The 15,873-nt window shown below is 42.1% G+C and overlaps 1 protein-coding gene across 1 annotated transcript; it reads right to left on the minus strand.

The window, feature by feature from the left end:
- Nucleotides 1-2,261: 2,261 nt before the first annotated feature.
- LOC311356131 (zinc finger protein 862-like) lies at nt 2,262-10,614 on the minus strand (the record flags this gene model as incomplete). The annotated part of the gene is given in 12 exon segments (XM_084475899.1): nt 2,262-2,279; nt 3,330-3,479; nt 3,638-3,790; nt 4,113-4,346; nt 4,639-4,839; nt 4,992-5,249; nt 5,340-5,578; nt 5,672-5,789; nt 5,791-5,842; nt 8,567-8,685; nt 9,425-10,153; nt 10,501-10,614. Coding segments are annotated over 12 exon segments (2,385 nt in total).
- Between the last annotated feature and the right edge of the window lie 5,259 nt (nt 10,615-15,873).

Raw genomic sequence — 15,873 nt, forward strand, 5'->3', positions numbered from 1 at the left:
ATGGCATAAATAACCCTATTTAAGCTCAGTTACACGTTTGCATTGAAAGTGACTGAGTTATCAACTTTTCCAGTTTTCATGCGTGCAAAATGCTTTTCAGAGCGAGAAAAGCATGTTTTGACCCACAATGTGTTTTTGACCCTAACACGTGAATTATGCTCAAAACTAACGCTCTCCACTTCCAAATGGTGCGCGATGGCATAAATAACCCTATTTAAGCTCAGTTACACGTTTGCATTGAAAGTGACTGAGTTATCAATTTTTCCAGTTTTCATGCGTGCAAAATGCTTTTCAGAGCGAGAAAAGCATGTTTTGACCCACAATGTGTTTTTGACCCTAACACGTGAATTATGCTCAAAACTAACGCTCTCCACTTCCAAATGGTGCGCAATGGCATAAATAACCCTATTTAAGCTCAGTTACACGTTTGCATTGAAAGGGACTGAGTTATTCACTTTTCCAGTTTTTATGCGTGCAAAATGCTTTTCAGAGCGAGAAAAGCATGTTTTGACCCACAATGTGTTTTTGACCCTAACACGTGAATTATGCTCAAAACCAACGCTCTCCACTTCCAAATGGTGCGCGATGGCATAAATAACCCTATTTAAGCTCAGTTACACGTTTGCATTGAAAGGGACTGAGTTATCAACTTTTCCAGTTTTCATGCGTGCAAAATGCTTTTCAGAGCGAGAAAAGCATGTTTTGACCCACAATGTGTTTTTGACCCTAACACGTGAATTATGCTCAAAACCAACGCTCTCCACTTCCAAATGGTGCGCGATGGCATAAATAACCCTATTTAAGCTCAGTTACACGTTTGCATTGAAAGTGACTGAGTTATCAACTTTTCCAGTGTTCCAGAGAGTTGGCAGCTCTGTGTTTAATTTTGGCCAATGTTTTGAAAGTAATAATATTAGAGGGAACCTTTTCTTGTATTTTTTTGTTGTTGTAGCAGCGAAATGCATTGTGTGTGTGTGTGTGTGTGTGTGTGTGTGTGTGTGTGTGTGTGTGTGTGTGTGTGTGTGTGTGTCCACTGCCCCTGTTCTGACTGAGTTTTCATAAAGATTATACAATACATATTACACCCCAACTGTTTCTGTGGTGGGTTTTGAAAGTACCCAAGAAAACCGTGACCCGCGGATTACACCCGCGACTCCGTTTTTATTGTTGACGGGGAGGGGGGCGATCGGGATTGTTGACGGGGGAGCGGGGGGGCGATCGGGATTGTTGAGGGGGGGGGGGGGACGATCGGGATTGTTGAGGGGGGGGGACGGGGGACGATCGGGATTGTTGAGGGGGGGAGGGGGGGCGATCGGGATTGTTGACGGGGGAGGGGGGGGGGGGGGGGGGGTGGCGATCGGGATTGTTGACGGGGGGGGACGATCGGGATTGTTGAGGGGGGGGGGGGGCGATCGTGATTGTTGACGGGGGGGACGATCGGGATTGTTGAGGGGGGGGGGGGGGGGGGGACGATCGGGATTGTTGAGGGGGGGAGGGGGGGCAATCGGGATTGTTGACGGGGGAGGGGGGGGGCGATCGGGATTGTTGACGGGGGGGGACGATCGGGATTGTTGAGGGGGGGGGGGGGGGTTACACCCGCGACTCCCTTCGCCGTACTGGCAGCGGTGTAGAAGTCTCCAAATAATTCCAATTTATGTATTTTTTATAACCAGGAAATGTCCTTGTTGGTAGGTACAACTCGCTATTTTACGTTGAACTGCAACGTAATCCAGTGTTCACGAAAACGTATACTGTCAACGTATCCTTGGGCATTACGTCAGTTCACAACGTTTTGCTGGCAGGAACGATCTATATCCGCGTAACATCTAAACTAAAGCTCATATGCATTCTCTGAATCAAGATTGTGAACATAAAGTACACATTTCTCGCTAAAGATGTTATCAAAAAACCTGAAGATACAGAAACGGCCCTAAAATGTAGCATTTTACACAGCTGGCCACCATCTTTCTTCTGTGCTGAAATAAGAAACTTGAAAGTCACGTGGTGCGGGCGCAGTCTCCACTCTTTACAATGGAACGTTGACATGTAACGTATTTTGGCCCTGAAACGTTGACTGAGCTACGTATCCAACGTTCGTAGAAGAGTACTCTGGGAACGTTTTTCTCTGGCGACTGGGTTGTGCAGGGACTGCGGTCATTGCAGATGTCACGATAGCCACAGAGGGCGCAGACTTTGGGGAGCTGCCCCTCTTCAAAGAAAAACAGACTTTAGCGAACTACGCAAAATTATGCAAGGCATTTCTAGATGCCAACAAACCCCTGCAGGAAAATTTTGAAAAAATGAGGAAGGCCACAGAGCTGCTCCCTATCAAATATAGAATGCCAAATTGAGGGATCAAGCTCTAAAGTGCAGTAATTTCATGTCATTAAAAAAAAATCACATTTTTTTATTTTCTATTTTATTACTGCACTGTCTTTTTGTTTTATCTGGTGGGGATTCAACCACGTTTCTTGTATCCAAAAACCTTTTAGTGGGTAGTTGGACCCTGGTTTATTTTGAGTTTGTTATCGTTCAATAACCGTTGACTAGCCACTAGTTTGTTATCGTTCAATAACCGTTGACTAGCCACTCCCTGCCAATTCCACTAGGATGTTGTCAGCCTTACTCGTTTTATTTAGGCATAGTAGTAGTAGGCATTTTCAGTATGCATGTTGCATCAGCAAATTTTTATTTTGTTATGACTATTTCTACCTCTTCTAACCCTGACACTTTTTTTGGTGTTAGATTCCATACAAGACGCAACTGCACTTTGCACTTTTTTTTATAACATGTCCTACTTGTTTTGAAATATAAGTACACTTGAAAGCTATGCCATTGTTTTGCACTTTATGTATTGAGTTTTGAAGTTACTCTCATCAAGTTTTGCAGATTAAGAGGATTAAAATTAGTCTCTGACAGTTCGCCTGTTTTTGCATATTTGTCACAGGTCAGTGTTTCCCACAGGATTTTGAGAGACTATGGTGGGTGGACCTCGGACCCTCTTGGGGGGTCCGGGGACATGATCCCCCGGAAGATTTTTTTTTACATTTTAAAGTTAAATGCATCAATCTGGTGCACTTTGAAAGCAAAATTAAGAGGCTAGATCTATGAAGACCTGTGTGCTCTTGTAAACAATTTAATCATAAACACATTGGTTGTATAGATACGAATGGTGAAAACACAAAATCAACTAGAGCATTATACATCTGAGCCATCAAAGAAATTAAGCAAACAAGGTTAAATGTTTGAACTAGTTTATTTTTTTGAAAATAAACAACTAGTTTACTAGTTTATTTTTTAGAAAATAAACAACAAACTTTGCACCCCACATTTTGACATTTAATCTTCCTGGGTTTTGAGAAAAGTATCTCTAATGCTCTTTGATAGTTAAATTCCTCTGGACTCGGCCCATTTATTGAGACCCTCAGACAGGCAGCCAGGTGCTCTCCTTGCAGCCTGTTACAGATGTCTGATTTGACCTGAAAATGAAGATAACTACAATTAGCCAAATGAATGAAAATATTTTGAGCACACTGCTCTTTTAATTAAGAAGAGTATGCAGTTCATCATGTAAGTGCAATGGGTTAAATGTTTGGCACACATCTCAGCAACATATTGCCATGCCCTCCGTCCTTACCCTGTTCATTGTGGAGAAGTCTCTCTCACAGTTGACACTTGACACCGGAATGACAAGTGCAATTGCTGCCAAACGGCTGAGTAATGGGTATATCTGTCCCCATTCGTCGCACTCACTGGCTAGCAGGGTGATTATTTTGGCCTGGTTCTTGTCCTAGGAAAATAATTTAAAAAATATGTTCATTTACATTATTTAAATTAATCAAGGTGTGTCTGCAGGTTAAATTGAATAATTTTTAAGACTTTAAAGTCTTAAAAGACCAAATATGAAGAAATTTGAGACAGAGTACTGGGATTTGCTTGGTAAGTGTAGAGGTATTTGTAGGTAAGTGTAAAGTGAGTTGGCTTCAAAGCTTCAAAACTTTTGATCCTGCTTTGAATGACAAATTCTGACAAAAACATAAATTAATACATAAAATGAGATATAATGTTTATGTTGAGGATCACTGTGCAACATATCAGTATCATTCATCCACCTTGAATGCCCCTCCTCCACGCATGTGCTCTTTGAAGGACTGCCACTCCTGGAATATCAAGGTCTCCTTTCCAGGAAGAAACCTTTTTGCCAGGGTCTGAAGGTGGGTTGTTTTCTCTTCATCAGTGAGGGCAGCTGCCTGTGGTCCCAAAACGCTGAAGGCCCCAATGATATTGAGATTCTGGAATCTTCTTTCTAGGTGGTGTATCAGGCCACTGATGTAAGGACTGGCAACCTACAATTAGCAGAAAAGAAAACCCCCAAATTCTTCAAACAGCAGACAATCTAAGGCACTCTTCCAAGGATTTAAAATGCCTTCATTGAAAATGGCATCATCAAATTAACAAGTTTAACACCACACTCCGATGCGAGTTAAATGAAGGCATTTTAATTCATTGGAAAAGTGCCTTGGATTCTCTTTTGCTGTTTGAAACTATGGAACCCCAAACCAAAGAGCACCTTCAATCTAAGACCCAACACACTTCTAATCTGGGGGGGGAAAAAAACCTAAAACATTTACCTCTCACAAATTTTGTCCACTGCTCCTCCCGTGGCAGGTCCTCGACACCCTGTCCTCTCCTGTTCCTCTCCTCCTCATGATGGATCGTGAAGGCTCCGAGTGCAAGGGGGTCATCAAGGTCTTGGTGGAGACGGGACAGGAAGGACCCAGGGAGCAGAGTCTCACCTGCATCCTTGATGCGTCTGAGGGTCTCAATTGTTATGGGAACCTAAATTTAAAGAGATTTTAGTGTTGACATCAGATTGCTGTAAATATAACCTTACAGTATAATGTATTCAATGGTAACCAACAGTATCATAGAAAGACGTAACAGAAACATAAAAAATAATATAAAAATATTATAAAATAATCATAACACACCTGCTCCTTGATGTGAAGGAAGTTGACATTTGCCTGTTGGAAGACCTTTGAAAGCCATGCAAGATGTGGCAATATGTCAGCCTGGAGGTACACCGATGCCACAAACCTGTAGGTCGCACAAAAGGTGTACAGGCCCTTGGCGATTGGGCACCGTTTAAGCTCTGCCTCTTCTGCCAATGTGGCAAGCACAGCTGTGAGGTTCCTTTGAAGCATCTCAATGGCCAGGTGCTGAGATAGCCACCTTGTGTCTTTTATCTCCTGGAAATAATAAACCAGTGTTATGTTAGTATAGACTTACAATTTGTACATACTTACAATATATATTATGATATGTAATAAATAATATACCTTCATCTTCAAGTCAGACAGTCCCAGGGTGGTAGCCGCTGCCTTCAGTGCTGCTGTCCGGTTTGCACTGTGATGGAAGAACAAGTGTAGTTCTTGCAGGTGGTCCCGGAAGGTCGCCATGTATTTCACATCATTTGATGCGTCCTTACAGGCCAGGGCAAGGCGGTGGGCGGCACAGGCCACGGCAATGATCATGGGGAAGCTGTCGGTCAGCTGCTTAGCAACCCCATTTACACGCCCTGTGTTTACATGTCAAATAACACAACAAGGCAAATTACACATACATTTCTTTCTTAAAAACACATTAACATGGAATAGTGAAAGGATCATACCCGTCATAACCGCTGCCCCATCAGTGCCAAGCCCGCAGAGTTTCTCTGTTTGCACCTGCTTGTTCTGCAGGACAGCTTTCACAGCAGTGACAATCGTATCAGCCTTGCCATCACTGACTCGAGGAACTGTCGAGGAACTGGTTAAAAACCAGTCCCTCTTTATCCAGGTATCTGAATGAAACAAAAAATGCATTAAGTATAGCATGATAAGGTGTTTGAAGAAAACTCAAAAAAGAAGGAAAACAGGGATCTTGATTAAATAAAAAATGTATTCCTGATAAATAATTTAAGTAAATAATTAAATTAACGTTAGTTACAAGGCTCGCAAGTCACGGGGCTCTCGTCCGCGACGCCTTGTAAACGTTAAGTTAACTTACGTTGTCAGGGGGTCATCCCTATGTTCCCCGGGTCCTATGTTCCCCGCTTTGTATGTGACCGGGGAGCAAATGTATTTTTCGTAGGTGGAATCCGGAAGAATCATGAATATTAGGGTTACGGTTATGGTTAGGGTGAGGGTTACGTAGGGTTGCCAACTCCCAGAGTTTAAAATAAGGGACACCTCTTGGCCGCGTGCCAAACCCCCCATTTTTGGGTCTAACCCCCCAATTTCAGGTTTAAATTTTGTGTCAAACCCCCAAAGTGTGCGGTTATGGTTAGGGTATAGACTACATAAGAAACATTATCATTCAATAATTTATTTTTTCAAAATGTGCAAAATAACAGATTCTCAGGTTAGCCTCTGGAGTTGCTTGACGAACAAGGAACTGTGTCAGGGCTCCCTGGCTTCTCCTCTGCTTCTCGTTTTTCTTGTGGTTTTCACCAGCAGCATGTTGCTTAACGTCATTTACTCCTCCGTGACTAATTGAAAATAGTCGGCGGCAGACAGTACAATTTGCCTTGTACACGTCGTCCCTTATGCTCTCTAGCCACACATATTCTTTTTCCCACTCAGCTCTGTACTGTTTCTTTTTTGTTTTTTCTTTGGTGGAGGAGGAGGAAGGTTGTTGTTGTTGACATCCTCTTCTAACGCACTTTCTGACTCTGAGGTAGTTTTTTGCCTAGCAGCATCCATTTTTTGTATACGGTAGTTGTGGACTGGAGGAGCACGGCGCTGAAATGGTTGACAAGATACGATACTTCATAGTGATTGGCTCTGCTGCTGCACGCATGAAGAGTACTGACCAATGAGCGAGCCCAGCGCGTTTCCAGACACCAGGTACAGTGGCCGTTTCTGAAATGGCATACTACATACTGCTCGTATACTGATCGTGACGTAAAAGTAGTAAGTAGTATGCAGTACGCGAAAAATGTTTTTTTGCAGTATGTGACAGTTACCCGGATGATGTACTAATCGGGCAAAAATTCCTAGTATACATCCAGAGCTCACTACGTCGGATACTGTATCCCATAATGCAACGCGGCACCGTTGGAAAAAAAAACGTTGAACATTTCGAATAATGGCGGCGGAAAATGAGAGCGGTGAATATAAATGTAAGTATTAGTTGTTTATTTTGATGTGATAAGCTTTCGTATGTATTTGTAATCGTGTGTTTTTCATTGTTAACTGAACAAATGGCTCAACCGATAGCGAATACGGCAAATGGCAAATATATACGATACATCAGCTTTAATGAATGAAGCTGTCACAGCTAACAGCAGCCGGGTTTTGTCAGATATCGCTATCGATTTAACTTCTGTTGCGGCAATACCAATAGCACGGAGACTAAAAGAGTAGTGTGTCTTGTTGTAGGGACTGATGTAGACACCGCAGCTCTCATCAGTTGGAGATCTACGAATGAGGGCATGTTCACGGGCAGGAGGAATGCGGCGCAGAAGGGGTTAGAGTAAGTTGGTTTAGTTAGACATTACATCTTTTGCATGTAGTCAAAGAACTGTTTAGTTTTCATCCCTTTTCTTGTAGAGAATTTATTAAGGTCCAGGGGCTAGAGGGGAAGATGGAGGCCACCAAAATTAAAAGGAAGTGGGAGAACCTCAAACAAAAATATAAGGTAAGGATGTCATGGAAATGTCTGTTACTTTTTCCACAGAACTACATAGTTATGATTATTGTCATTAGTCTGCTTGCTTGCTTCTGTTGTTTTGTAGGAGTTGAAAGCACCCAGGACAGGGGTGAGCACTGAGGGAGGAGAGACCACTGCTGCATCCTGGAAGTGGTATGGGCCAATGGATGAGGCACTAGGCGGGAGGCCATCAATAAGTCCTCCCGTACTAGTGGACTCATCCGCCCAGGATGTGGCAGTGGTCTCTCCTCCCTCAGTGCACCCGAGTACCCCAAATCTGGGCAAAAGGAAGAGGGAGTCTGAATGGCAGGAAATATTAAAGGAAATCCAGGAGAAGGAGGAAGAAAGAGAGCTAATTCAGATAGAAAGAGAAGAAAGGCGAGAGAGAGAGGCGATTGAAAGAGAGGATCGGAAGGAGAGAGAGCGGCTGCAGCGTGAGGAGAGGAAAGAGAAGGAAATGCTGGAAAGAGAAGAAAGAAGAGAGAAGGAGAACCAAGAGAGGGAGGACAGGCGGTATCGGGAGATGAAAGAGGCAGAAGAAAGACGAGAGAGGGAGAGCAAGGCTAGGGAGGACAAGCTGCTCGATGTCCTAAAAGTATTCTTACAAAAGAAATAAAGGAACATTTAAATAAGCATTTCATGTCTGCTCTTTCATATAATTTAGAAAATAATTTAGTTATAACAAATCATTTTTATTGAACAAGTTGTGAATATAATTGTTAGTAAGACAGGACAAGGTTAATAAAACACAAAAGACGGAACATGGGGCATACACAGACAAAAGACAACACTAGGAAAAAGCAAAGAACTATATACAGGTATACTATTTAACTATTTACAAATGAGTCTCCAGGGTGCAGACCATGTTCAGTACGCATGATCTCGCAGTGCATCTATGCAGGCATTTGGTGCAGAGACAGCAGCAGCCAGTCTGTGCCTGATGTTGTCCCCTGGTTCCACAGCATGCTGCATTTCATTGTTGTCGGGGAGATCCTGTGGAAAGTTAGCCTGATGCATCAGCCGCTTACTTCATTACATTTCATATAGCGTCTGAACACGAGCCGTAGAGATTCGTTTGCTTCCGGGAGGCGGTTGCTTCCGTTTGCTTCGACTAATCGCTGCTGCTTGGCGGTGACGTATGCTATGCGCCGGAAGCCGGCATCCATCTCGTCAACTGTTTACCGCAGCTTGGGAACTACACCGGTATTTCAGTTTGGGCGCTTCAGTTCGACGTCATCGCCCGTCATCGCCACATCTGCTCGCTGATTGGTCCGTCCGCTCTGGCGGACGGAGCAAACCGAAACGCATTGCTAGTTCCCTGACTATATGGTTGAGGCAAATTAAATTTGCCGGAACCAGTAGGCGGCGCTAGCCTGGCTAGTGGAAAGTCTCCTGGCTCCACAAAGTCTCCATTTGATAGGCACAAGTTGTGGAGGAAGACACAGCAGGACACCACCACTGGGGCAAAGGTTGACTTTACCTATGTGCAGAGATGGGCAGTATTTTAAATTAGATGTATTTAAAATATGCATTTAATTACTTTTGAGTATCTTATTCAACATAAGACAAAAATAGAAACTAATCTGTAACAGACAGATATTGCATGCCAAGGAAAGCTACTGAATAACAGTGAAATACAAGCATTTTCTCATATTGTCATTTTATGCTCATTTAAATTTCATAAGCATTTGCACAGTGACACACACACTTGTATGTATTATGTTTTCTTTACCTCAAGGGTCTTCAGAAAGATGGATCTCCACCTGGTCTTCATCATCCCGAAGGCCCTCTCCACAACACACCTTGCCTTTGACAGGTGCTTGTTGTACCTGGCCTGTACGGGGCCCTGTACTGGCTCCCGGAACGGGGTCATCAGGCAGATGGGGGTAGCAAGGCAAGGATAGCCTCCATCGCCTATGATGCACCAGCCAGGTGGTGGGTACAGCTGCTGCACATACACAGAGCTCCACCTGAGCACCCGGGCATCATGGACCGAGCCAGGAAGGCCAACAAAAGCATTGAGGAAGCGCCCTTTATGGTCACAAATGGCCTGCAGCTGAATTGAATGGAACAACTTTCTATTATAATAATCCTCCTTGTATTCCCCAGGAGGCTTTATTCTAATGTGGCTGCAGTCAATGCTCCCAGCCACACGGTTCAAGGCAGGTGAACCAGCCAGCTGGGCGAACCCCGCTCCGATGACCTCCAGCTCAGCCTCAGACGGGAAACATACAGCCTTTGTGTAGATCTGCAGTATTCCCTTTGCAACCCGATGGACAATCATGTGGACGGTGGAAAGAGGCACATCAAAGGCCTCAGAGACCACTCTGTAGGAGGTGGCACTGGCCAGCCAGTATAGAAAAACTGCCACCTCCAGTTCTCTCCCCCAGCCATGGATGTGCTCATCCACCAGGGCCTCCACAAGGGCATTCACGGACTCCCTAGAAAGACGGAAGTCTTTCTTTAGGTCGCCGTCACCAAAAAAAAGGGAAACAGCTGGGGTTTTGTCATTCAGCTGACAATACTGACCCCTAAGGTCAACCTGAATGAAGGGAAAACTCTGTTATTTAAATCCATTTTCATTTATATGCATGTACAAATAGTTTTACTATATTTGATTAAAATGTTGTTATTTGTTTGTCTCACTGAGGTTTTATTAACTCCTGTCTTACTGCTTTAAGGCAGAATAATATCTATAATAAATAATATAAATAATAAAACTGTTCTTCTGTCCATAAATTCCTAGCTAACAGGTTAAAGCCAATAAAGCCACTGCTAACTTATCTCTAATTTATGTATTATACTTACATAGCGCGCCTCCTGCTGCTGTAATATTACCGCAACTGCCGTTTTATTCAGCAGTGCCCTTCTCCTGCGCCTCCTTGCCTCATTGTTAGACTTAACAATGGAAAAGTGCGACATGTTAAATGGTAAAAAATGAAAATGTTCAAAATGGTAAAAAAATATATATCGGCCTATGAAAAAAAAAAAATATATGCGTAAATTTAGGGGAGAGCCGGCTCGAAAACCACGCCAGTCTGACACGTCAAATTCGTCACAATTGTTTGGTCATGTGACTGTGTAGTGCACTGCATGATACTTGTCATACTTGCATACTATACTGCATACTATGGCGGGGAGTAGTATGTAGTGCACAGTATATACTGCGTCAGTATGCAGTATGTAGTATGTAGTATAACATTTCAGAAACAGCCAGTGTCTTGCTTCTTATTGCTTGTGTGTGTGGCCGTGGGAGGTGCGCACGCAGTCCGCAAGTGAGCGAGTGACTGAGAATCACCATAACGAGCTGTCATTCTTCCACGACCCCAAAATACGGAACAAAGTGCGTCCCGTATCAGTTAATTACGGGACAGGTCTTTTAGTTGCCAAATACGGAACAATCCCGTATTTTACGGGACGGTTGGCGGTTATGGTTAGGTTTAGGGTTAGGAGTCAGTGTGTGAGTTTGCTTGACAGGCTGCCTGTCCAATCCTAGCGCTTGAGGCGGAACTTTTTCCGAAAAACCGCGAACGGGGAACGTAGGACCCGGGGAACATAGGTACGCTCCCGTTGTCAGAGCCGCTGGTAATAACAAAGATTCTCTAACGTTATATACATTTATACTTTCTACATACAATACAACTTTACAACTTTACATACTTTTTCACGGCAAGCAGCTGGACAATAGTCGACATAATCGAGACTAGCTAACGAACGTCAACGTTAATTATCAATAATAAACTTTTGCAGTAATGTTATCTGTTTGCTGTCGTACATTTATCAGGATAAAATTGTATTTGAACTAGTGGATAGCCTACTGTAAAGTTAGTCTGTAGACTTTGTTAACGTTACTTACCTCAAACGATGGTGTCGTGGTGTCCTGACGTCTCCGATGCTGTCAGATAACGCTATTCCAGTGCGCTCGCTCGCGCACGCGTGTGTGTGTGTGTGTGTATATGAGTGTGCGCGAGCCGCGTACAGCGAGGAGGGGAGGGGCAGAGCCGGCTGACTGGGAGTGAGATGCTTTGCTGAAGCAGCGGCGCGAAACACAAGTTACAGATCTTAATTATGTTATTATGAGAAGTATAATAATTTTTTTCGGTTCATTCTGAGACTGTGGCGGGACAAATTAGACTATGGCGGGCCGCCACAGTCTAAGTAATTAATGGGAAACACTGCAGGTTGTGTGAAGGAGTGTAACACAATGCATTGTATCTTTATGTAACGGAAAGTTCAGGGTAATACCATTGAAACAAACCACGCTTCCTTTTACAGTTCCACCTTCCTTACAGGGTAACTACTCTGTAAAACTCTGATATCACCCCAATATTTACCTGATAATTATCAGGGAGCTATGGGAGTTTTTGCCAGATACCATGTTCAAAACTACACACCCTAATGGGTGGTAGAGGATTATAATCTACAATTACCAGGAAAGTATATGGTAATATCATTGAAACAAACCACGCTTCCTTTTACAGTACAGTTCCACCTTCCTTACAGGGTAACTACTCTGTAAAACTCTGATATCACCCCGATATTTACCTGATAATTATCAGGGAGCTATGGGAGTTTTTGCCAGATACCATGTTCAAAACTACACACGCTAATGGGTGGTAGAGGATTATAATCTACAATTTCCAGGAAAGTATATGGTAATATCATTGAAACAAACCACGCTTCCTTTTACAGTACAGTTCCACCTTCCTTACAGGGTAACTACTCTGTAAAACTCCGATATCACCCCGATATTTACCTGATAATTATCAGGGAGATATGGGAGTTTTTGCCAGATACCATGTTCAAAACTACACACCCTAATGGGTGGTAGATGCTTATAATCTACAATTACCAGGAAAGTATATGGTAATATCATTGAAACAAACCACGCTTCCTTTTACAGTACAGTTCCACCTTCCTTACAGGGTAATTCACAGGGTTTTACCTGATAATGTTTTGGAATGTACGTGGTAGACATTTGTAATTACTGGGTAAATATGTAACATATTTCAGCCATAATATTCTCTGGTGATACATTTTAGCTGTAATACTCTCACATAGCCACATGAAGCAGCACCGAGCATAGTTGAGAGGTAATCACCAGAGGGCAACACTGAGCACATTTGACAAATTAGGCGGTAATACTCTCACACAACCTCAGAGGGCAGTACTGAGCACATTTAACAAAGTTACAACATTTACACATAGGGGCAACAACGGACACAGAGGAAGTGAACAAGTTTTTAGAGTAGAAGAAGTCTACTTTCACCTGTTTATAAAAAGCAACAGCTGAACGGAAGGAGGGCAGAATCTTTGGCGGCGTATCCTAGATATAAAGCTTAGAGACGCTCCGCGCGTGTTTTATACCATTCCTCTCCTTTTGTTTCATAGACGATAGACAATAGACCAAAACCTAAACCAAATAAAGTGAGTTAAAAGCGGTCCTGTCTCGGCGGCCTTTCCTGGATTAAAAATAACATAACAAATACCAGTTAATATCTGCATAAATACATGGGGGTTATTGGGTAAATTGTAACTACTGGGTAATTAGAAAGTAATTACTTAGTAAATAGTTGCAAGTTATCAAGTAAATACTGGGTAATTCCCAGGTAAATATCAGAGTCATTACTACCCTCACTGTCACTACACAGGTTGATTGGTAATACATCTATAGCTATAATTCCTGGATAAATACCTGGTAGTTTTCAGTATATATCTAGTAAATACTGGGTAACTTGTTGGTATTCACCAGGTAAATATCAGGTAACTACCAGGTAAATAAGTGGTAGTTACCAGGTAAATATGCGATCATTTTTGAGTAAATACCTGGTAAGTACCAGGTAAATATATTTATTATTTATTAAATATAGTTATTATCACCCTAACAAAGTCACATATAGACACATTCAGTGGGTTTATTGTCTACAATATGCAATTGCAGGATATCTACCAGGTAATTATTGGGTAAATACCTGGTAGATGTCAGGAAAATATCTAGTAAATATCAGGTAACTTGTTGGTATTTACCAGATAAATGTGTAATGTAAATACTGGGTAATTATCTGGTAAGTACTTGGTAATTACAAGGTAATTACATTTAATTACCTGGTTATTACTTAGTAAATACATCTTATTACCAGGTAATTAGCTAGTAATTACCGGACTGTAAAAGGAAGGGTTACCAAATTGCTTTTTTCCACCTGAGAAACATTGCAAAAATCAGACCAATGTTATCTGCAGCAGATGCACAGACACTGATTCACGCATTTATATCATCAAGATTGGATTATTGTAATTCAGTTTTATCGAGTCTACCTAACTCTACCACGAGAAGTCTACAGCTTGTACAGAATGCTGCAGCTAGACTACTGACCGGAACGAGAAAGTTTGATCACATCACTCCTATTCTCGCCTCTTTGCACTGGCTACCAATAACTTCCAGATCAGATTTTAAGGTGGTGGTCTGTTAATGCAGTTACCAAATTAGTAGCAGTATACATTTCCACTATGTACTTTTCCCTTCTAATTCACTATTCTCTGTTCTAGCGTGTTGCGGTGACTGCGACTGGATGCCTGGATTCTCCTCATGGTTAACCGGCCAGCACCCCACCATCAATTTTAATGTCTTGCCTGTATTTATGTATGTCAATTGTGGCACCCATTGCACTCCTGACCATCCCTGGAAGGAGGGATCCCCACTCTGCGTTTCTTCCCAAGATTTCTTCCTTGCTGATTAAGGGAGTTTTTTCTTGCCCATGTGGGGGCTTGGGTCAGGGGGGTGTCATAAATACTTGGCCTGTTAAGCCCTTTGAGACTGTAATGGTGATTAAGGGCTATACAAATAAAATTGAATTGAATGAATATGTAACTAATGTAGGTTCGATCTTAGGACCCTCTCTATTCAACATCTACATGCTCCTACTAGGGCAAATCATGCAAAATAACAATATTGACCATCACTGCTATGCTGATGACACGCAAATCTATGTATCTCTATCACCAAATGACTATCAGCCCATAGATCTGTTGTGCCAGTGCATTGAGCAAGTCAAAGACTGGATGTGCCAAAATTTCCTTCAACTAAATGAGGACAAAACCGAGATAATTGTATTTGGTGCTAAAACCGAAAGGCTTAAAGTTACCCAACACCTTCACTCTCTGTCCCTGAAAACCTCAATCAAAGCCAGAAATCTAGGGGTTATCATGGATTCAGATTTACATTTCGACAGTCACATCAAATCAGTTACAAAATCGGCATATTATCACCTTAAAAACGTAGCAAGACTTAGAGGGCTCATGTCTACCGAAGACTTACAAACACTTGTACATGCCTTTATCACTAGCAAGCTTGATTACGGCAATGGTCTTCTTACAGGTCTCCCAAAAAAAACTCTAAGGCAACTACAGCTTGTTCAGAATGCTGCTGCTAGAGTTCTAACAAAGACCAAAAAATGTGAACATATTACACCAATTCTTAAATCATTACATTGGCTCCCTGTATGTCAGAGAATTGATTTTAAAATCATGTTGCTAACCTATAAATCCCTACATGGTTTAGGGCCAAAATATTTAACTGATATGCTTCCACTACATAAGCCTTCTAGACCACTAAGATCCTCTGAGACCAACCTGTTAATTATCCCCAGAGTCAGCACGAAACATGGGGAAGCAGGATTTAGTTACTATGCAACAAATAGCTGGAATAAACTCCCTGAGGATTTAAGACTTGCCCCAACTCTGACAGCTTTTAAAACAAGACTGAAGACTTTTATGTTTGCTTTAGCTTTCTGCTAAATCTTAAATCTACAATGCTTCTATTTTTTTTGATTTTATTTGTAACTTTGCCTTTATTTTCTCACTTTCTAAAATGCATTTTTATTAACTCTGCCTTTCTAAAATGTTTTTTTTTTATTTTTTATTTTTACTTTGCCTTTATTTTCTATCTATTTTACTTTTTACTTATCTTATCTATTATTTTATTTTATTGTATGACAATGTTTATACGTGAAGCACTTTGAGTCTGCCTTGTGTATGAAAAGTGCTATATAAATAAAGTTGCCTTGCCTTGCCTTGCCTTAACTGAAATACGAGACTGAATTCACATGTATTAAAAACGAGTAACGCTATTACGTGGTGAACATAGTCAGCAACGAAGGAACGTACCATGTCGATTAACGCTAT

Source organism: Micromesistius poutassou (genome assembly GCF_964030765.1).
Source record: "Micromesistius poutassou genome assembly, chromosome: 12".
Classification (NCBI taxonomy): domain Eukaryota; kingdom Metazoa; phylum Chordata; class Actinopteri; order Gadiformes; family Gadidae; genus Micromesistius; species Micromesistius poutassou.